Source organism: Brachycentrus maculatus, unplaced genomic scaffold (genome assembly GCF_059751285.1).
Source record: "Brachycentrus maculatus isolate JH-2025_06_01 unplaced genomic scaffold, ASM5975128v1 h1tg000368l, whole genome shotgun sequence".
NCBI classification, from domain to species: domain Eukaryota; kingdom Metazoa; phylum Arthropoda; class Insecta; order Trichoptera; family Brachycentridae; genus Brachycentrus; species Brachycentrus maculatus.
The window spans coordinates 413651-436881 of NW_028281117.1; the positions used below are offsets into that span (position 1 = coordinate 413651).

General features: G+C 42.2%; 1 protein-coding gene across 1 annotated transcript in view; it reads left to right on the forward strand.

Moving 5' to 3' along the window:
• Positions 1-23231, forward strand: part of HERC2 (E3 ubiquitin-protein ligase HERC2) — a 109473-nt gene that overhangs the window by 39704 nt on the left and 46538 nt on the right. The window contains exons 32-50 of the mRNA XM_088269954.1: positions 572-1098; positions 1823-1977; positions 2731-2872; positions 3872-4073; positions 4892-5198; positions 6745-6925; positions 8139-8378; positions 10730-10848; positions 11384-11540; positions 12922-13106; positions 14098-14257; positions 16149-16294; positions 16432-16570; positions 18347-18472; positions 19568-19705; positions 20312-20419; positions 20995-21105; positions 22593-22714; positions 22797-22913. Of these exons, the coding sequence (XP_088126080.1) occupies positions 572-1098; positions 1823-1977; positions 2731-2872; positions 3872-4073; positions 4892-5198; positions 6745-6925; positions 8139-8378; positions 10730-10848; positions 11384-11540; positions 12922-13106; positions 14098-14257; positions 16149-16294; positions 16432-16570; positions 18347-18472; positions 19568-19705; positions 20312-20419; positions 20995-21105; positions 22593-22714; positions 22797-22913 (3382 nt within the window). The remainder of the gene's footprint in view (positions 1-571; positions 1099-1822; positions 1978-2730; positions 2873-3871; positions 4074-4891; positions 5199-6744; positions 6926-8138; positions 8379-10729; positions 10849-11383; positions 11541-12921; positions 13107-14097; positions 14258-16148; positions 16295-16431; positions 16571-18346; positions 18473-19567; positions 19706-20311; positions 20420-20994; positions 21106-22592; positions 22715-22796; positions 22914-23231) is intronic.

Consider the following 23231-nt stretch of genomic DNA (forward strand, 5'->3'; position numbering starts at 1 on the left):
GAGAATACACTGTTGGCAAGTAGTCTACTACTCATTGGATAGAGCCTAGAGCAGGTTTGATGTCAAACTCACTGCTCTGTTAAGGAGAACAAGTTACTAGCAATTGCTTAAATAATCCTCACTAATGATAAAAAAAGGCTCGATCTAGCCCAAAATTGAGTATATTTAAAAAAAATTCAAGCAATAAAATTCTTTTTCATCTTTTAAATATTTTTTTCAATGCTCTGTCATACATGGCATTTTTTACCAATCAACATAAGACCAGGACATGCCATTTTACTGATGGCAGTAATTCTATTTCATGATCAATCCCAAATACAAGGGCGCGGTCAGGTTGGGAGTCTAAGAGGGAGAGAATAATCGGCGGTCATGTATGAGGAGATGCATGAATAGATGGAAAGATGCTCTCTGCCTACCCCTGGGGGGAGCGGCTAATTCGTTAGTTAGTTTATTTAGTTTCAGCAATTCTCTACCATTCGACAACAAATCTGCAACATTGATTACCATGTCAGTCAAATTTTTTTAGATGTCCAAAAAAGTGCATCTTTAATTTTATCGTAATTGTTTCCAGCTCAATGCCAGACAGAAACAACGATAAAGCCATAGAAAAAAGCCTAAATGACATTGACACAATCTCGGATAATGTCGCTTCGAAGCCGCAAATACCGACCATAGACAATTCCATCATCATCATGGAATGCAATTCCAAGATGGCCGACCAGAGCAACACTGCCAAAGACAAGGACAAACTCAAAGTGGATAACGACAAGGCCGTTAAGAGGGAGAGGTCCTTGGAGAAAGACGGCGAGAGCGCAGATAATGACAAAAATATGGCACTCTCCCAGAACGTTGAACAGGAGGATGATAAGACACCCACGAATGAGATTTCCATCAGTTCTATCAACGAGATGACCGACAACTCACTGCTCAAGGACTCCTTCGAGGGTTCGGCCAAGCTGCTGCTGGACCCCGAGGACGTGAAGATGGACATGGTTGAACCGGAGCCAGAGAAAGAGCTCAGCAGCGCCAAGGATGAGAAAGACGTGGACCAGTCGGAGAGGGATAATTCTGCGGCTCTTGGCGTGTGGTTGGGCAAAGGTAAGTCTATTTATAGATTTGGCGTTTAATTTGTAAAAAAAAATGTAAAAAATCACAGTTTTCCCTATTTTTCCTATTCCATTAAGGTAGGCACTGCTTATGTGCCTGTGTGAAGTGCACGCCACTGCTGTTATACCTGTTAATAAGAGACTGAACAAACTAAAATAAAATAAAACATATAAGACTCACCCCTACCTAGACTCCATACCAAAGAATATTTTTTAATTTTTATTAACTTTGTTTATTTTAATTTTAATTTACTTTATTCAATTTACTTTGTTTTTAAAAAAATAATAATTGTAAGACAAACTCCCTAAACACAAGTATCTACTTTATTAGAGAGATAGAAATGTTATATTTGAAATGTTTTGTATATTTACCAACTATTTTGTATTGTCCGCCTCCGTAGTGTAATGGTCAGCACGCTCGGCTACCGTTCTGGAGGTCCCGGGTTCGAATCCCAAGGGGGGTAAAATAAATATAAGTGATTTTTTCACTGTAATATTTATTCCATATTACCCCGGACTGGTACCTGAAGTGGAGGTCTGATCACCTTTCCTTCATGTGTTAACAATCAAGATAACACTGCGTTTATATGATGCAGTGCACTATGCGCCATTGGGGTGGGGATAAGGGTTTGAATGAAATTTTGTATTATTTAAATATGTATTTTGTAAAATTAAAAAAATTTCAATATAAAAAACCAATATTTTGTCATTTTCAGCGACCTATTCCCCGGCTTGGGAAACTTACTGGCAGCCCGCGGAGGTGTCGGTCGATCCGAAGAAAAGGACTCAGATTATCAACGCCATTATAGACTTCGTCATGGCCGAGGACGGGTGCGACATTGACGTGCTGAGGACGGCCATGTACTGTCAGGTGAAGCGTTTATTTACATCTATATACAGCAACCAAGTATGTATCCTCTTGCTGTGCGTTGAAAAAGAGCGGCATAGTGATTCTTAGTTCATACGTTAGGGATATCTAGAGTGTATTACTGTAAGGCGTCAAAACCTAGACCAATTAACAACCAACATAACACTGCATCGATGCAACACAGTGCCCTATGCACCATTGGGTTTGCAGGCGTTTTAAATTAGACGAGGGCAAAATAATTAAAATAAAAAAAAACAAATGAATACATAATGAGTTTGAAAAAATTTAAAAAAAAATATAATTTTTTTTTAAACTTTTTACCTTTATATAAGTTATTTTTTTCAAATCCATATATTTATTTTGATGAAAATATATATTTTTTCAATACAAAAATAGTGTTAAAGAAAAAAATTCAATTATGTTATGATACCTGGGATTAACCCTTACTGGTCCAATGTCAAATATCATTCGACATGGATTTTTCCTCTTAGGTCCCATGTCGGATGTTATTTGACATTTTTTTCATTATTATTATTATTTATTTAAATTACAAGCTTACATTTTTGTCACTCGTATCTATTACAACAGTATGTGGAGCAGAGGACAAAAGATTTTTATCCAATTGGAATGTAACTGTCTACCTAGATTTTTTTTAATTTTGGGGGACCGGAAAGGGTTAAAGAAAATTAAGTTGCGGGCTATTGATGGATTGCCTTACCTAGTTGCAATTAACCATAGAAATATAACTGTTTGCAGATCCGGCGCGCCGACATCCGCCTGGCGGGCTACGAGAGCGCCCTGGAGGTGCTGGAGGGCTCCCAGTGGATGTCCCGGCCCGTGCACTACATGGCGCTGGCCGGGGTGCTGGGGGCCCACCCCGCCATACTGGGAGACAAAAGTAACTATACATCAATTTGCGATCAGCCTGTATTGTTGAAAATTTCCGCTGCATTCCCGGATATCTGATATAGAAGCTCTTGGCTTCCTGACGGACCACTCTTGCAAAGCAAAATTTTAGAAACTATGTAGTGAAAATTATAAAAATCGTTTGAAATTGTATCTCGACACATTGATTACCGTACGGGGCTACTTGAACTTTGATGTGTTACTTGAGCCCAGTACAATAAAAGATTTAAATCTGTATTTGGTTTACAATAATGAACGTATCGTGACAATAAGTGTCACCTGTCAGGGAAACAATGAATCATGTCCATACGTTCATTATTGTAGACCAAATACAGATCTATTTTTTTTGTACTGGGCTTAAGTAACACATCGAAGTTCAAGTAGCCCCGTTATACGGTACGGGAAACGCTTAAAGCGTCTTTTGTATGCTGTTAGTAGAGAGCGAGAGACAGTTATAATCGTTATATTTGTTTAATTTTGATAGAGCGCAAGAGACACCAAAAAACATTGTATAGATGGGAATTGGGTGTTGCGGTTACTTGTGATTAGTATACTGAGAGCCAGGCGGCGGACTGTCTGAGTATAATTGGGGTCAGAGTTGATAAAAAAATGAGTTCTTTTGTGAATGATTTCACATACCAAGGAATGCCCTAAAATATCATTTAATTTCATTCAATTTTAGTACACTTTTTGCCCCCATCCTAGCGAAACAAAAGTTGTAACAATGTGTGTTAATATTCTTTTGTGAATGATTTCACATACCAAGAAATGCCTAGGAAGATCACATAAACGATGGAGGGATAGCTGGTCTTCCACCTCCCAGGAGCGGACCGGAGAATGACAGGACCTAGTCCTTAAAGAAGAAGAAGAAATACCTTAAAATATCAATTAATTTCATTCAATTTTAGTACATGTACTCTTTTGACTACCTTTTCTTATACTAGTGAAGCAAAAGCCCTACAACAATGTTAAAAATAATGCAATCTTCCAGGCGGGTCAGTCTCCCCGGCGGGCATCCTGACGGTGCCGCTGGAGCACGTGCCGCTGGCGCCCGTGCCACACCGCCTGGCGCTGCAGCTGGCGCATGCGCAGCTCGCGGGCTGGGCCGCGCGCTGCCTGCGCGCGCACGCCTCGCTGCCCCACCCGCACAACACGGCGCACGAGCTCGCCCGGGACCACCCCGACAGGGCCAGGTGAGACACTCGGGGCTGTCACCAGACCAGCGGATTATCAGCGCTTGACTGGAGGCCTAGAACAGTAGGCCCCAGACCGAAAGCATCAATCGACCAAATGGGTAGAAATATCTTTCCCGTACGAAGTGTGTTCATAATTTTGTTTAATTCTTTTTAAATCTTTATCCGCACCCAATGGTGCATAGGGCACTGCATTGTACTAACGCAGTGTTATCTAGCCTTTATGCATTAGTCGTTAATTGCATAAAGGCAAGGTAATCATAATTGCATAAAGCCAAGGTGATCAGCCCTACGCTTCAGGTACCAGTCCAGGGCAATATTGAATAAATAAATATATTGAGTGAAAAAATCACTTATATTCATTTGACCCCCTTCTGGGAATCGAACCAGGGACCTTCAGAACGGTAGCCGAGCGTGCTGACCATTACACTATGGAGGCGGACAAAAAAACTAAACTGAGTTTCTAGAAGTGTCTAGAAGTGTTTCTAGAAGTGGTAAGGAATTTTAGCTAGTTCTGTTGGTCAGCTAGATCTAGATTGCTGAAATGAAGGTAGCCAGTACGCTGATGCCTCCACAACCCACAGATAAGGAGACTAGTTCTGTCTTCTTCTTTCTGTGCCACTTCTAACGAATGCTGCAGCTCGGAACAGAGATTTGGTGCTTCCGCCAAACCATTATCGTAGGTTTTTCAGCCATGATGTACTTCGGCGTCCTTGAGTTCTTCGCCCCTCAATCTTTCCTTGTATGATTAGGTGGAGAAGACGATATTTTTCATTTCTCATGACCAGTTCTGTATTTCGCTGTTATTGTGTTTGAAGACTCATGGTCTCGCTGATGGCGCTGGCGGGCGGCACGGCCGCGTCGCCCATGTCGGCGGGGCGCGCGTGGGCGGCGGGCGCGTGCAGCGCGGCGCTGGGCGTGCTGGCGCGGCTGCCGGGCGCGCTGCCCTCGCCGCTGGCGGGCGCGGGCGGCGGGGCGCGGGCGCCGCGCGCGCTCACCGAGGAGGGCGTGGGCGCCGCGCGCCGCGGCCCGGGCGAGGCGCCCCCGCCGGGCCCGCGCCTCGCCGCGCTCATGAAGATCGGCACGCGCGTCGTGCGCGGCAAGGACTGGAAGTGGGGAGATCAGGTTAACAAGATATATGATACCTTTTGTTTTGTGCAACTCCTGGCGAAAGGACTCGTTGGTGCGTCTAGTCGTCCATGAGCATGCGCCTCCAACACCATATTTCAAATGCGTCAATTTTTCTCCTTTCTGCTACTTTAGGGTTTTTCAAATGACTTTTTATTATATTTTTAACATATCATCATAGATGAAAAAGACCTCTCACATGACCTCTCACAGGCTGGTTAAGTGATCACGTTGCACGTATGTAAAGTGATCACTTAAAGTGATCACTACAACAGGTCAAAAACCCTGTAAATACCCCTAAATGAAGATAATCCAGATTTGTATTGAAAAAAATAAAAATAAATAATAATCTATGAAAGTATTTGGACACACTCAAAATGTTGTGAATATATTTTATTTTATTTATTGTTTCGGCATTAACTTTGTGGTAAGACATGTTACAATGATTAAGGAAACACTTGTTTTATGAAATTTAATAAATAAAAAAACCTAAATTCTAATAATAATTTATTAAATAATATATTGTTTCAAAATTCTTCACCTTTGCTTTCCATTTTTCCTTTGTTTTCAAACTCCGCCCCTTGACTTACCCCCTCCCCCTAACTTTCCCCTCTCCTTATTTATAGAACAATTTTATATTTTTTATTTTAGTTATTATTCAGACCCGACGGTGGAAGTTTAGCTTCCGAAACTAGTAGTCTTTAATAAAACTCAAGTGATATGAAAACAAGTGTTTCCTTAATCATTGTAATGTATTTTATGACTTACAAGACATGCTTGAAACATTACTATCTATCCTTGGGACCTTCCTTCTTTCTTGGTTTCCTTTACCTCTCCTCCTCGACTCCTTACTTGATCCTTCTTCCTTTGCCTTCCTTGTTTCATCATTTTCTCAGTTTCATTAATATATTTGTATATAATACATTGCTCGCTCCTTTCAAGAACGTCATAAATCAAAAATCGTCAATTTTCAGTTGTGCATGTTTTCAAAAATGCCCAGAAAATGTACTATATCCCAGCAAAAGACGCATATTTTTAACTCAATATTTACCCGCTACAGGGTAGAAAGTGTTGTTTTTGCATTTTGAAGAAAAGGTATTGTTTAATTATTTTTTTAAATATACTAAATATTTTTCAAATGGAGAAAAAACCTTCAGATTTTCCCTAAAAAGATCTGTTGCACAGTAAAAAGTTAAGTAAATGTCTTGATATTTATTTTTAATACATTGTATTATATTTTTAAACTTTAAAAACGTTCTCCTGAAAAATCAAGTTTTTTTTATATATGACGTTGTTGAAAGGAGTGAGCAATGTGGAGTTGAAATAAATTTGATGGGAAAAATAATTGGTAATTTACCTTGGACTTGAACAAGCAAAAATGCTGTGGTTGTTAAAATTATCCCAATATGAACCATTTTGTTCCTAAACTTACACTATATCTCACTTACTACTCCTAACATATCTTTTGAGGAAAATTTGCAAGGTCAAGTCGCGTCCTGGCACAGGGTGTTTGCTAAGCTTGTGTGGTCTGTCCCCGGCGCAGGACGGGCCGCCGCCGTCGGAGGGGCGCGTGGTGGGCGAGCTGGGCGAGGACGGGTGGGTGCGCGTGGAGTGGGACACGGGCGCCACCAACTCCTACCGGATGGGCAAGGAGGACCGCTACGACCTCAAGCTGGCGCGCGCCCCCAGCCCCGCGCCCAGCGCCCCCCTCACCCCCGACAGAGGTGACTAGCCTGCCTTACTTCATCTTTATTAGCCCTTCTTGTCATTTATAGATTACCCATGATAGCCATAAATTTTACAAGATCCACAAAGGCTTCATTCATGTTTTATTGTTAAATTCTTTATGACTTCAACCTTTTTTTTCATTAAATTAGGTATTCATTGGACAAAAGCTCTGAATGAATAAATAATGACGCTCAAAGAATGTACCAAAGTCAAATGTTGGAATGTATAGGAGCGTCTGTACTATTTTTGAAGTAAAATGCACTGTTGACAATTTCAATTTTAAAAACTGCACCTTGCCATGCAGAACGGTAGTGAATCCTAAAGTACTCCCTAAATATGTACTGTCTAAAACAAACGAATAATAATACTATATCAATCAAACAAGCTAAATACTATATTAACCTTTCGCTTATGGTGCTATATGGTCCGCTTCCGTAGTGTAATGGTCAGCACGCTCTGCTACCGTTCTGTAGGTCCCGGGTTCGATTCCCAAGGGGGGTAAAATAAATATAAGTGATTTTTTCACTGTTGTATTTATTCAATATTACCCTGGACTGGTACCTGAAGCGGAGGGCTGATCACCTTTCCCTCATGCGTAAACGATCAAGATAACACTGCGTTTATATGACGCAGTGCCCTATGCACCATTGGGGTGCGTATAAGGGTTTTATTATTTTATTATTATTATGGTGCTATAAAAACCGCGTGCAATGATGGTATGTATTTTGTACACCATATGAAAATGTGATTTAAAAACGGGAAAAATGTAAATATTCGTAAATGTTGCTTTTATTGAACATACTTGAAGTTAAAATGTATCAATTTTGTAATGTTAGCTCTGGTAAGTACCTAAAAGAGAGAAAAAAAAATCATTGTGGGTAGCCGCTATAGTTAGCGTAGCGACACAACCGCCCTGAACGATAACTCGCGTGCAGCTAAAATGAGATCGCCGGAAACAGTAGGAAGTTGGGTGCGCGTGTACGTAAAGTGCGACAGGTTGGGAGCCGAAATAATCGGCGGTTATACATGAATGTGGAAGAGGCGAAGAATGTTTGCAAAGACAGAGTGGTGTAGTGTTATGGTTAGTTAGTTAAGTGGTTGATGTGCAGTCCATGTACGGTAGAACTACCCATCCCGCAGATAAGCACAGTCAGGTAGAAATACCCAAAGTGTAGTAATAGAATCAACAAGTCCATCCTTCTCCCCCAGCGGTGGACCTGCAGCTGTCCTCGGGCGGCGAGGAGTGGGGCGGGGGCCCGAGCGTGCGGCAGCAGAGCCTGTGGCTGGCGCTGGCGCTGCTGCTGGCGGCGGCCGGGGGCGGCGTGGGCGCCACGCGCCTGGCCGCGAGCCTGCTGCACCGCCTGCTGGCGCCGCCGGACCCGCGGCGCCGCGACCTGCGCCTCGTGCGCGGCCTGCTCGACGACTGGGCCGCCGTGGCCATCGTCAAAAGTAAGTCAAATAAACTTTTACTATTTTTCGTATAGAAATATTATTCTCTTCCACAAATTTGTGTCCCAAATGTCACAGTCTGTCGCATGAGTATGAGTATTAGTGCGTTTGTCTTTTATTTTATTTTTTTTAGAATGGAGTTCCATTTATTATTTATCTCGCTTATTATGTACAAGGTTTATAGATCAACTAGTGGATTTTTTGTTTCTTCTAACTAAAAAAATGCTTCTTCTTCTTCTTCTTATAGCCTAGCCTAGCGTGCTTACCATTACACCACGGATGCAGACAATGTTCCCGATGCAATGTTCTCAAGCAACATTCTCTCAGTAATTACCCAAATTCATTTTTAAATGGAGCCTGCGATATGTACAATGTAATGCTTAATGAAATACACATCAATAATGTTTCTTTTAACCTGTCCGGGAGTATGGATGTAAATGAAGGTCAGTGCGAATTTTCCTTAAAGCAGTATGGACGTTAATGAACGCCCAAGTCCGTCTGTCAGTTGGTATGATGTAACTTGTATAGCAATGACATCTGTGGATATTTCTGTGTAATTTTGTCATAGTTGAAAAATATTTCGAAAAGGTGTTTTTTTTTATTATTAAATTATTTCAACATATTTTCTATCTTCATAATACATGGATTTAATGGACATGAACATGGATTAAAGAACCCACTCCCCAGAGAAAGTCGGACATCAATTTTTATACTTTTATAATTCGTTTTTGTAAATATTCTGTTGGTTTTCTTAGGGATCCTAGGGATCTGTTTGTGCATCCGCATGTCGCTCTTGGGATGTTGACTCCCAGCTGTCTTTCCACCTTTTCGGAGGTCTGCCTGGGGGTCTGCGTCCTTCAGGGTTGCCTTGACATTCTGTTTATATTATTTTTTGACATCTCATCAAAGATGAAGAAGAATATGGAAGTCTGGGCATTTACGGGGCTGACGACCGTCATAGGCTGGTTTAAGTGATCACTTTACACACGTGTAACATTTACCAATTCTACCCATTATTGACAACCACACTACTCAAATTCTTGGAAGTTCTATATATATGAACCAATTTAGAAACTTTGTTCTTGAATCACTAGAACTTCCTAGAGACATCTATTGGTGAGATGTAAAGAAGCTTTTTTATTAAGCAGAAACTCTTATATTATATGTTTATATTCTGTTTATATGTTCGACCTCCAAAGAATGCTTCTCAAGCTTCCACTTGACATGGGAAAAGTTCAACGTGATTATATCCATTGACAAAACTAAAAGCATGACATATCAAAGAGTCCAGTTATATACAAATTAGTTGTAAACAATAGAACCGTTGAACAGATGATGAAAAAAATGCTAACTAAACTAACTAACTAACCATCACGCCGCTTCCCCGCGGGGTAGGCAGAGAGAATCAAACGCCACACCACTCTGTCTTTGCAAACATTCTTTGCCTCTTCTACATTCATGCATCTCCTCATACATACCTGACGATTATTACGACTCCTGACCCGGCCGCTTTCAAGTATTTGACGTACCTGATTGTTCCAAGTTTTCCTCGGTCGTCCTCTGCTTCTTTTTCCAACTACATTCGCCTCATAAATTTGTTTAACCGTTCTTTCTTCACTCATACGCTCCACATGTCCAAACCATCTCAACACACCTTTCTTAATTTTATCGATAATGCTTATCTCAGCCTTACATTCTTTCCTTATTTCATCATTCGAACATCTATCAAACATCGTTTTGCCACACATTCGTCTGAGGGATCGCATTTCAACTGCATTCAGTCTGCTTTCATCCTTCTTTTGCCAACTCCATGCTCCGCTTCCATACATAAGGGTTGGAACCAGAACTCCATTGTGTACTGCCAGTTTAGCTTCCGCTGATAGATTTTTATTTGCTAAAACTGATTTTAGTGCACCATTCACTCTGTTCCCAGCATTCACTCTCAAAAAAATGCTGTTTCATTTAAATCTGCGTTGCCAACAGGAAAGATTATCTAGTGTGGGCCAATCAGGAACTTCTTTGCATTTTATAGATTTATATTATCCACTGACACTTCGTGATGGAATTGCATTTTTAATATATTATTAGATTAAAACCAATATTTTTAGCTTTTCCACTTTTTTTTATTTGACCAGCAACCGGGTTTCGTCGTTACCGACATCATCAGACTGGTCGTTACCGACATCATTGACGAAACCCGGTCGCTGGTCAAATAAAAAAAAGTGGAAAAGCTAAAAATATTGGTTTTAATCTAATAATAAATTCTTTGCATTTGCTCATTGCTGGGAGGAAACCATGTAAAACTCCTTTAAAATAAGTGGTATTTCATATGTTTATTTGGTCATTCCTAGATATGGCTGTGAGCGAGGAGATGCGGGTGGCGCTGTGCTCGCCGGCCTGGCTCAAGCTGACGCTGTCCATCCTGGAGGCCACCGACGAGGCCCTGACGCAGGACTCGGTCTTCATGCAGGTTGGTGCCATTTCCCACAACACACAGACGCCAACCAACTCTAATGTATGAAAGTGAAACATGGAGTTGGCAAAAGAAGGATGAAAGTAGACTGGATGCAGTCGAAATGCCATCTCTCAGAAGGATGTGCGACAAAACGATGTATGATAGATGTTCGAATAGTGAAATAAGGAAGGAATGCAAAGCTGAAAAAAGCGTTATCGATAAAATTAAGAAAGGTGTGTTGAGATGGTTTGGACATGTAGAACGAATGAGTAAGGAAAGAACGGTAAAACAAATTTATGAGGCGAATGTAATTGGGAAAAGAAGTAGAGGAAGACCGAGAAAAACATGGCACGATCGGGTATGCCAAATACTTGAAAGTGGTCGGATTAGGAGTTGTAACAATCGGCGGGTATGTATGAGGAGATGCATGAACGTGGAAGAGGCGAAGAATGTTTGCAAAGTTCTCTCTGCCTACTCCTTCGGGGAAGCGGCGTGATGGTTAGTTAGTTAATGAGTTTGCAATGAATTATTTGCCCCGTTTGTTCCCCAGGTGCAAGTGTGCGAGCTCCTGCAGCGGGTGCTGCCGTCTCACCCGCCCATGGAGCGAGAGGGACAGCTGGAGCTGCTGTCTCGGCTGGTGTCGCTGGTAGGGAGGCGCCTGCTGTCGCCCGTGCCCCCGGAGGCGGACCCCCTGCCTCCGCTCATGGGTAACTCCCCACAAAGACAGGCGCCATGGCATAGTTGGGTAGACGCTCGACTGCAATACTGGCGCGGATTCGATTCCCGCCTTGTGCAAAATGAATCCAAGAAAGATTTATTTATTTTCAATTAGTCTGGCAGTGACGGCAACTCGGGGATTATTGGACAACCCTGAGTGCCATTAGTTGATTCGACGACAAAGTTCTCTTTAATTTACGTTAAAAGTTGTAAAAAACAAATTCTGTTTCAACATTTTGAGTGTGTCCAAATACTTGTTCACAAAATCTGGATTATCTCCAATTACAGGAGTTATTTTCATATTATTTTTTGACATCTCATCAAAGATGAAGAAGAACATGGAAGTCTGGGCATTTACGGGGCTGACGACCGTCATCGGCTGGTTTAAGTGGCCACTTTACACACGTGTAACATTCACCAATTCTACCCATTATTGACAACCACACTACTCAAATTCTTGGAAGTTCTATATATATGAACCAATTTAGAAACCTTGTTCTTGAATCACTAGAGACATCTATTGGTGAGATGTAAAGAAGCTTTTTTATTAAGCAGAAACTCTTATATTAGTATGTGAGGTCCGAATCCTGGATTATAATCACACACATGAGAAACGCCAGAAAATACCATTTTCATTTTTATTATTAAGCTTATAATTTGACCAGATTATTTATTTACAACATTTTGAGTGTGTCCAAATACTTGTTCACAAAATCTGGATTATCTCCAATTACAGGAGATATTTTCATATTATTTTTTGACATCTCATCAAAGATGAAGAAGAATATGGAAGTCTGGGCATTTACGGGGCTGACGACCGTCATCGGCTGGTTTAAGTGGCCACTTTACTTTACTTTACTTTACTTTACTTTATAAGAGTTTCTGCTTAATAAAAAAGCTTCTTTACATCTCACCAATAGATGTCTCTAGTGAAGTTCTAGTGATTCAAGAACAAGGTTTCTAAATTGGTTCATATATATAGAACTTCCAAGAATTTGAGTAGTGTGGTTGTCAATAATGGGTAGAATTGGTGAATGTTACACTTGTGTAAAGTGGCCACTTAAACCAGCCGATGACAGTCGTCAGCCCCGTAAATGCCCAGACTTCCATATTCTTCTTCATCTTTGATGAGATGTCAAAAAATAATATAAATTCTGTTTCAATTCTAAGTACGCAAAGTTATTCTCAATAGATGTCACTATGCGTTCAATATGTACATTTTAAATAATTGATTTTCTTTACTAAAAGCTCATTTAAAACGACGCGTCTTAAGACGTAATTTTTGTATGAGCGGTGCTCCGTTCGCAGAAAATTATGCGTCTTAAGACGCTCTTGGCAGTTAACCGGTTAACGGTCCTTGTCGTTCCTCAGTGGGCGAGGTGTCGGACAGTAGCGGCGGGCTGGACAGCCGCGCGCACGCGCTGCTCACGGCGTCCGGGTCGGGCGCGGTGGCGGCCGCGCTGGTGCGCCTGCTGCGCGCGCTGCTGGCCGCGCCGCGCTGGGCGCCCGCGCTCGCCCCGCTGCTGCAGGACTGCCTGCACCGCGCCGCCAACCAGGTCAGCCCACTGTCCTTGTAAATCTTGCTCTGTCATGCAGGTGTGCGATTGTAGCGCCATCGCTATCTCGTAAAAAAATCCAATTAGGTCAGAATGGAAAGAAAAAGCTGTTAATATTCTTAATATTTTACAAGGGTTTCTCCCAGCAGTGAGCAAATGCAGAGAAGTTCCTGATTGGCCCACACTAGATTATCCTTCCTCTTGCCAGCACAGATTTAAATAAAACAGCATTTATTCTCAGTATTATTAATATTTAAAGCATTTACTTTGTGGTTAGTCATTTTTAATATTATTTTTTTATATTATAATTTTGTCCGCCTCCGTAGTGTAATGGTCAGCACGCTCGGCTACCGTTCCCGGGTTCCCGGGTTCGATTCCCAAGGGGGGTAAAATAAATATAAGTGATTTTTTTCACCGTCATATTTATTCAATATTACCCTGGACTGGTACCTGAAGCGGAGGGCTGATCACCTTTCCTTCATGTGTAAACGATCAAGATAACACTGCGTTTATATGACGCAGTGCCCTATGCACCATTGGGGTGCTGATAAGGGTTTTATTTATTATTATATTATAATTAGTTAATAATATTAGTACATATATAACCGAATCACCCAATGTGAGTGAGTGGTTATATACATACTGATATTATTAACATTTTTGTAAAAAATAAAAAAGTAAAGCGGTTAAATTCACTTTGCATATGACTTTTTTTTAGTTGGAAGTTGTATTTATTATTTACTTTGCTTATTTTGTACATATTCGTCCGCCCCCGTAGTGTAGGACGTCCCGGGTTCGATTCCCAGAGGGGGTCAAAAAATATGTGATTTTTCCACTGCAATATCAAGATAACACTGCGTTTATATGAAGCAGTGCCCTATGCACCATTGGGGTGTTGATAAAGGTTTTATTATTATAATATTATTATTACGCAAAGTGATGTTGAATGACGAGGAGAGTGTGAAATCACCTTCATCGGTTCTGGTTTCAGATGACCTCTTCTGAGTGGCAGACCTACACGGCGGGAGGGGGGGACGCTTCCACCCCCGAGACGCCCCCCTCCCCGCCCTCGCCCCCCTCCGAGCCCTGCCTCCCCGACGAACCGCGGCCGGTGCAGCAGGACGCGCCCACCGACGACCTCTGCCTGATTGGTAACTAACTATATACATGATTCCTGCCCTTACTGACCAGACTCTATTGTGACTCTATTGTGAGAAATAAAAAGACTTTTTTTATCCACTCACATCATTTGAGTAGATTAAAAAACAAAGTCTATATATTTTTAAAAATAATATATCACTTTGATCCACAAAGTTGATGCTTTCAATATTAAAAAAAGTATATTTATATTTAAAGATCTGAGCAAGATTGATTACCCTGTTTTTATAAAAATAAAGAGTTCACACTGCGTCATTTCGATACTCTACAATGGAAGAATATAAATGTCTGAGCATTCACAAGAATTACGATCATAGTCTTGTTTTAGTGATATTATGGACGTGTAACATTCACCATTCTACCCATGAATAACCTTCTTGTTCTTCTTCTTTTTGTAGATCCTAGGGATCTGTTTGTGCCTCCGCATGTCGCTCTTGGGATGTTGACTCCCAGCTGTCTTTCCATCTTTTCTTCCGCCTGGGGGTCTGCGTCCTTCAGGGTTGCCTTGGAGGGCGATACGTGGAAGTCTGTCTTCTGACATTCTGTTCCTTCCAGTATCGCCTTCGTTGTCGTCCCCACCTCACGATATCCCCTGCCTTACACATTCTTCGAATGTCGGTATTTCTTACTCGGTCTCACAATGTGTTTCCGGTTATGGATCGGAGAGTCTTCATCTCGGAGGTTATTAACCCTTTTACTGAAAACTCGCTTCTTCTCCGTCTTAATCCTTATTACAGAGGGTTGTGACTTTTGTGGAAGCAATGACTGTTCTCCAGTTATCCCTTGACTGCGCTGCACGTAGCGCTCCAACCACCGAGGTGCCTACTGCTGCCTTAACTTGATCAGTCATCATAGCTGTTCATGCGGTTCGGAGCATGCGCCTCCAACACCACATTTCAAAAACGGCAATTTTTCTCCTTTTTGCTGCTTTTATAGTCCATCAGCAGCAAAGAGAAAAATGGAGTGGACCAAACTCTTGACAAGCTTTATCTTGGTGTTGGTCTGATCTCTCGTTCGCAAGACGTTCGTTATTATCTTTAGACCTTTGACGGAGTTTCTGACTTATTAAATCGATCTAAGATCATGATCTTGGTTTTCTTCTTCATTCTTCAAACCCTTATCCCACCCCAATGGTACATAGGGGACTGCATCATGTAAACACAGTGGTATCTTGATGGTTAACACATGAAAGAAAAGTGATCAGCCCTCTGCTTCAGGTACCAGTCCAGAGTAATATTGAATAAATCTTGGAGTGAAAAAATCACTTATATTTATTTGACCCCCCCTCCTGGGAATCAAACCCGGGACTTCCAGAACGGTAGCCGAGCGTGCTGACCATTACACTACGGAGGCGGACATACCCACCGATTATTTCGACACGCGAGTAATATTGAATAAATATTGAAAAAATCACTTATATTTATTTGACCCCCACTCCTGGGAATCAAACCCGGAACCTCCAGAACGGTAGCTGAGCGTGCTGACCATTACACTACGGAGGCGGACATACCCACCGATTATTTCGACACGCGAGTAATATTGAATAAATATTGAAAAAATCACTTATATTTATTTGACCCCCACTCCTGGGAATCAAACCCGGAACCTCCAGAACGGTAGCTGAGCGTGCTGACCATTACACTACGGAGGCGGACATACCCACCGATTATTTCGACACGCGAGTAATATTGAATATTGAATTGGAGTGAAAAAATCACTTATATTTATTTGACCCCCACTCCTGGGAATCAAACCCGGGACCTCCAGAATGGTAGCCGAGCGTGCTAACCATTACACTGCAGATCTTGGATTTACCTTGCTCTTTATCTCTACGCGTTTAAGGAGATAGAAAACTATATGACTATATGTAAAAATTCCTTGCAGGCGGGGCCCTGGCCGTGATGGGCGGCGCGGAAGAGCGGCCGCACACGGGGCAGCAGGTGTCGGAGGGCGGCAAGCCCGCCACCGTGCTGCGGGTGGCCGCGCCGCGCCTGCTCGTGCAGCACCGGGGCGCAGACACTCCCGTCAAGGTACCCTCTCGCATTTGTCACTCCAACTGTCAGGATTCTGGTGCATTCAGGATCTTTGCTATGTCCAAATTCAAATGTCCGCCCGTATGTATGTGACCCGATCCACATAGTTATTAGTTTGTTTATCTGCCTTCCAGACGGAGATAGAGAATGTGCAGTCGATTGAGAAGCAGTTTGAGGTGTGGCAGCTGTCCGGGGGCCCCCAGGAGTTGCAGGGCTGGGCCACCATCCTCTCGCGCCCCCTTCCCGTCCTGGCCGGCAGCGAGCCCCCGCTGGGTGAGTGCCCTCGCAACGCTAGTGGCTCCGACACTACGTGACTTCACAGATCACTAATAACCGGTTCAGTGATGAAAATCGGCGATTATTATAGTAAATGATACAATATATTCTGCTTGCAAAATTTGGTTTAATTCAATTTAAATTACAAGCAAAAATATATTTATTAGTTGTCTAAACAATAGAACGAAGCTATGGAAGGTGTTATCTGAGTATGGGGTAAGCAGTAAACTTATCCAAGGCATAGCATCCTTGTACGAGGATAGCACTGCATGCATAAGGGTAAGTGGTTCATTTTCATCCTGGCTTAGCATCTCTAAAGGTGTTAAGCAGGGATGTGTAATGTCACCGTGGCTGTTTAACCTATACATGGATAATTGCATGAAAGAACTGAAAGATTTAAATGTTGGAGCCAGAATGAATAATTTGACTGTCTGTTGCCTTTTGTATGCTGACGATGCTGTTCTTCTTGCCGATAGCAGAGAAGACCTGCAGGCGTTGGTGACTAAAGTGTATAATGTGTGCAAGGAAAGTGACTTATTGATGAATGTTAGCAAATCTAAGATTATGGTTTTTGAAAGAGAAGAATGCAGATCTGAATGTGAAATATTGGTAAACGGAGAGATTCTGGAACAGGTAGATGATTTCGTGTATTTAGGTAGTATGTTTTCTAGGGATGGAAAGATTGATAAAGATATAGAAAGGAGAGTGAATGCTGGGAACAAAGTGAACGGTGCACTGAAATCAGTTATAGCAAATAAAACCTATCAGCGGAAGCTAAACTGGCAGTGCACAACGGAGTACTGGTTCCAACTCTAATGTATGGAAGTGAAACATGGAGTTGGCAAAAGAAGGATGAAAGTAGACTGAATGCAGTCGAAATGCGATCTCTCAGAAGAATGTGTAACAAAACGATGTATGATAGATGTGCGAATAGTGAAATAAGGAAAGAATGCAAAGCTGAGATAAGCATTATCGATAAAATTAAGAAAGGTGTGTTGAGATGGTTTGGACATGTAGAACGAATGAGTGAGGAAAGAACGGTAAAACAAATTTATGAGGCGAATGTTAGCGGGAAAAGAAGCAGAGGAAGACCGAGAAAAACATGGCACGATCAGGTATGCCAAATACTTGAAAGTGGTCAGGTTAGGAGTCGTAACAATCGGCGGGTATGTATGAGGAGATGCATGAACGTGGAAGAGGCGAAGAATGTTTGCAAGGACAGAGTGGTGTGGCGCTCTATTCTCTCTGCCTACCCCTGCGGGGAAGCGGCGTGATGGTTAGTTAGTTTTTTTTTAGTTTTCTAAACAATTCAGTCTTATAAAGAAATGAAATAATGTTGTAAAATATGAAAAAGTTTTTTTTAAATGAAGAAACTAAAAAAAAATTTGCAATGTGTATGAAACTGAAAAGAATAAGTGGATAGAAAAACTTCTGGAGGTATGTTTTTTATTTATTTATTATATATTAACTATAAGTTTGCCATATGTATAAATATTTAGAAATTGTATTATGTTGTACTGAAAAATGTAACTATATTAAATAAAAAATTAAAAAATTAGATAAAAAATATCAGTTTATACTGGTACAAATGAAAACAACAACTATTGTATATTCAGTTCCACCAAGAAATGTTAGTGCAAAACTCAAATCTAAAAATAATAGAATCTTGGGCAGTAATATTTGAAATTTCATAAAGTAACATTTTTAAATACAGCAAAAAGATGTATGTGCATAAAATGGCCCACAAATTTTATCCATCCCCTCATGTTGCAGGTTGTGATATGGCCACCTTGCGCTGCCAGCAGCTGGAACTGCTGGCGCTGCGAGCCTCCAGCTGTCTCCTCTCCAACCAGGACAGGCTGCGGGCGGTGCTGTCTCTTCCCGAACCCGCCGAAACAGGTCTGCTTCCCGCATGGCATTATTTAGGTTTCTTTTTTAGAGATATACAAATTCAGATTTCCTGCAATAAATTGATGGTGGCACCCGCCGTGTGGCATGTTGCGCCATCTTGTTGAAACCACAGCTCTGTCACACAATAGCATTCAACTGACGTACGAAGAAGTCAGTAATTATGGTTCTGTAGCGCTCTCTATTGACCGTAACATTCTGGCCAGCATCATCTTTAAAGAAATATGGTCCAATGATTCCACCTGGCCATAAAGCACACCAAACAGTGACTTTTAATGGATTTAAAGACGTCTCGACAAAGGCTTTTGAGTTTTCTCCACTCCAAATTTGGCAATTCTGCTTATTGACATAGCCATTGAACCAAAAATGTGCCTGATGGGTGAGTAAATTTTGTTTTGAAAAAGGGGATCAAGCTGAAAATTGTTTTCGGCCCATTCACCGAACCTACGTCGTGCATAATGGCCATTCAGTCTGGCAAATGGCAACTGCCTGCAAATCAACTGTCAACTGTTAAATTACCAGTCTGTAGAAACAATGTCCGCAATTTGTCCGCCTCCGTAGTGTAATGGTCAGCACGCTCGGCTACCGTTCTGGAGGTCCAGGGTTCGATTCCCAAGGGGAGTAAAATAAATATAAGTGATTTTTTCACTGTCATATTTATTCAACATTACCCTGGACTGGTACCTGAAGCGGAGGGCTGATCACCTTTCCTTCATGTGTAAACGATCAAGATAACACTGCGTTTATATGACGCAGTGCCCTATGCACCATTGGGGTGCGGATAAGGGTTTTATTATTATTATTATAGAAACAATGTTGCCGGTTTAAAAACCAAACATCTAAAGGTGGAGACTGACCTCCACATTTCGTCGTAACGTAACACGTTACGATGCGAGCATTCAGGCGGTCAGTACAGCGAACCGAGCGCTCCATCCATAGTTTCGGATCCTCGGTGATGCTCGCCGCGAGCGATGTTACGACGAAATGCTCCGGTCAGTCTCCACCTTAAAAAAAAACCCTTTTCAAAACGCTGCTTCGTTTTGGGAGATTCTTTTGATGACATGGATTGTGTTTTTATGTTTGCAGCCCTGTCGGAACCGGGGCTGGTGGTGCGGCGCCTGCTGTGGCTCGCCACGCGCCCCAGCCCGCTGCGCAGCGCCCACTCGCTGTCCGCCATCAAGCACGCCCTGCACACGCTCACCGAGCACCTCGCCATGCAGAACGGTAGTAAATCCCAAACTACTCGCTAAATACTGTGTAAAATAAACTAATAACAATACTATATCAAACAAACAAGCGTAATACTATATTAACCTTTCCCTTATGGTGCTAAAAAACCGCGTGCAACGATGATATGTACTTTGTACACCATATGAAAATATTATTTAAAAACGGGAAAAATGTGAATATTTCTAAATGTTGCTCTTATTGACCATAGTTGAAGTTGCACGCACACACGCACATACTCACTCACTCACTCACTCACTCTCTCACTCTCTCACTCACTCTCTCTCTCTCTCTCTCACTCACTCAGTCACTCAATCACTCACTCACTCACTCACTCTCTCACTCTCCCTCACTCACTCTCACTCACTCACTCACTCACTCACTCACTCACTCACTCACTCACTCACTCACTCACTCACTCACTCACTCACTCACTCACTCACACACACACACACACACACACACACACACACACACACACACACACACACAGGATCACCTTGCCTTTGTGTAATTAACGATGAAGATTACACTGCCTCGATATGATACAGTGGCCAACGCACCTTAGAAGATGATGTACTAGATACACTGTGGTATTTTCAGAACTAGCAGACCAGGACTTGGAGCAGGGACAGGACATTACTGACGATATCCAGGAAGTCGTCGAAGCCACAACTCCCGTGGGAGACGTCCCCGCTTCTACCATTGAAGGTTATTATTTTAAAATTTCATCATGCGATGTGTCACAATGGAATTTAAGGGAATGTGGTGTTTGCCAATTAAAAATTTAATAAAATAAAATTCAGATTTTTTGAAAATTGAAATAAGGAACAGATGATATGATGAATAGTTATATTATAGTTCCAGGGATAAATAGTAATGTTTTGAATATTGAAAGCTTTGTGGATCTTATTGATGTATTATTTTGAGAAGTAAAAAGACTTAGTTTTTTGATCCACTCACATTTTTATTAACAACCAACTAGTTTCGGCAACAACCTGTTGCCCTCTGCCACGATTTTTTATCCACTCATAAATTAAATTAAGCCCTGAAGAGTGCAACAGGTTGTTGCTGAAACTAGTTGGTTGTTAATAACAATGTGAGTGGATCAAAAAACAAAGTCTTTTTATTTCTCAAAATAATATATATAAATAGTAATGGTTCAGCCATTTATTGAAGGTAATCTAGAAGCGTTGCATTTTTTACTTGAAACGTCCTCAAATACTAATACATATACAATACCTTTCAAAATATCAAAATTAAATGTTTGCCTGTCCGTATAACAGCCATCCTGAATGTTGAAGACGACGGGCAGCCTCCGCCGCCACCTCTTGTCCGGCTGCTAATAGAGATGGGCTTCCCACAGAAGGACGTTGAGGCCAGCGTCAAGGCTCTCGGTGAGTTGGCAAATGGCGACTGAAACGCCCTTTTAATAAATACACAGTATACGGCTGTCCAAATTCAAAACACAGTAAGGGACAATTTTTTTGTAGTACGTTTTTTTTACTTAGTAAGTAGATTTTACTTGGTCCAAAAATGCAAAAAAAACGTACTACAAAATGTCACTTACAGTGTTTTAAGTTTGGACAGCCGTATACATTCTGCAACAGCGCCACATTTGGAATGCTTCAATCTTCTTTGTGGTAGCTTGGGTGAGAAATTAGATAAGAAATACTTTAGTATTTCTATACAGATGAATGGCCAATGCCTGTACAGGACAGATTCTTCAGTTTTTTGGAAACGTTGTGCCTGGTAATGATGATAGCCTGGAACGACTGGTTGTGATTGGTAGCCTGGAGGGGAAGAGAGGAAGATTCCCATGCGATGGACTGATCAAGTTAAGGCAGCAGCAGGCACCTCGGTGGTTGGAGCGCTATGTGCAGTGCAGTCAAGGGATAACTGAAGAAGAGTCATTGCTTCCACAAGGGTCACAACTGTCAGTAATGAGGAGTAAGAAGATAATATAAGGGAGGTTGTATTAACCTCTTCTTGCGTACCGCCTATAAAATAGCAAGTTAGGTAGCGTGTGGTCCCACGTTTGGGGCATAGTGGGTTTATTGTTTGTCCACCTCCGTAGCGCAGTGGTCAGCGCGTTTGGCTACCGCGCTGGTGGTTCCGGGTTCGATTCCCAGGGGGGTCAAAATAAATATGGCCAATTTTCACTCTCATATTTATTTAATATCACCCTTGAGTGGTACAAGAAGCGCTGGGCTGATCACCTTGCCTTCATGCAATTAACAATCAAGATAACACTGCGTCGCTACGATGCAGTGCCCTATGCACCATTGGGTGCGGATAAGGGTTAGAAGAAGAAAAAGGATTTGTTGTGGAGTATTTCTCGAATACTTCCAGATTAAATTAAGAAAGTTTGGAAATGTCATGATCACCGCATCATTTTACTAGTCGAGAGGTTTAACCTATAGCATATTATAATTTTTTTGTTCTCTTATACGGCTGTGAAACATGGCACCCTACAAGGGCCCAGAGCAGCCGTGTACCAAGCTTTGAGAATAGGTGTTTGCGGAGAATCTCAGGCGTGCGGTGGTTTGACTTTGTGAGGAATGAAGAGATAAGCAAATCTTGGTCACAACTGTCGTCAAGAAAAGGCGATTCAGTTGGCTCGGCCATGTACTCCGCATGCCTCCTGAGAGCCGCCATCAAGCTTGCCTCTTTTACAAGGCATCAGGTTCGCGCCGCCCAGGACGACCACTGCTGACAATTCGTCGGCAGTTCTCGTCAGAACTTCGGGACGCGGATCTGACTTGGGAGGATGCAAGGAAGCTGGCAGCCGACAGAAAAGCCTGGAGACAGTTTGTGGACTCCATATGCTCCACCTAGGGAGCGGATATGGTTAATATATTATAATTGGAAATATTGTCCCTAGATTGCGACCCCCACCTGCAGACTGACCACAACACAATTGTGCGCGTAGTGAGCTGGCTCCTGGAGCACCCGTGTGACGACTTGGTCAGCGACAATGAATCGGACACCCCTTCTGAAGTTGTGGTAAGTACGGCGGGAGGATCTTGTGGCTCTGCGAGTGATCTGGCTGGGCGTGTTGTTAATGAACTGTGCTGTGTCGCCTCAGGTCGCCAACCAGCTGAAGCGCCGGTCGGACTTCCCCAGCGATGACGAGTACGCCCGCTACGTGTCGGAGAAAGCGCGCCCCGGTCAACCCGTCCGCTGCTGCAAGGCTTACGAAGAGGTTTGAAACTGCCATTTTACTAGCATTTTAATTCTCAAATAAAATTAACTAACTAACTAACTAACCAACCATCACGCCGCTTCTCCGCAGGGGTAGGCAGAGAGAATCCAACGCCACACCACTGTCTTTGCAAACATTCTTTTCATCTCCTCATACATACCCAACGATTATTACGACTCCTGACCCGGCCCCTTCAAGTATCTAACATACTTGATTGCGCCAAGTTTTCCTCGGTCTTCCTCTGCTTCTTTTTCCAACTACATTCGCCTCATAAATTTGTTTAATCGTTCTTTCTTCACTCATACGTTCCACATGTCC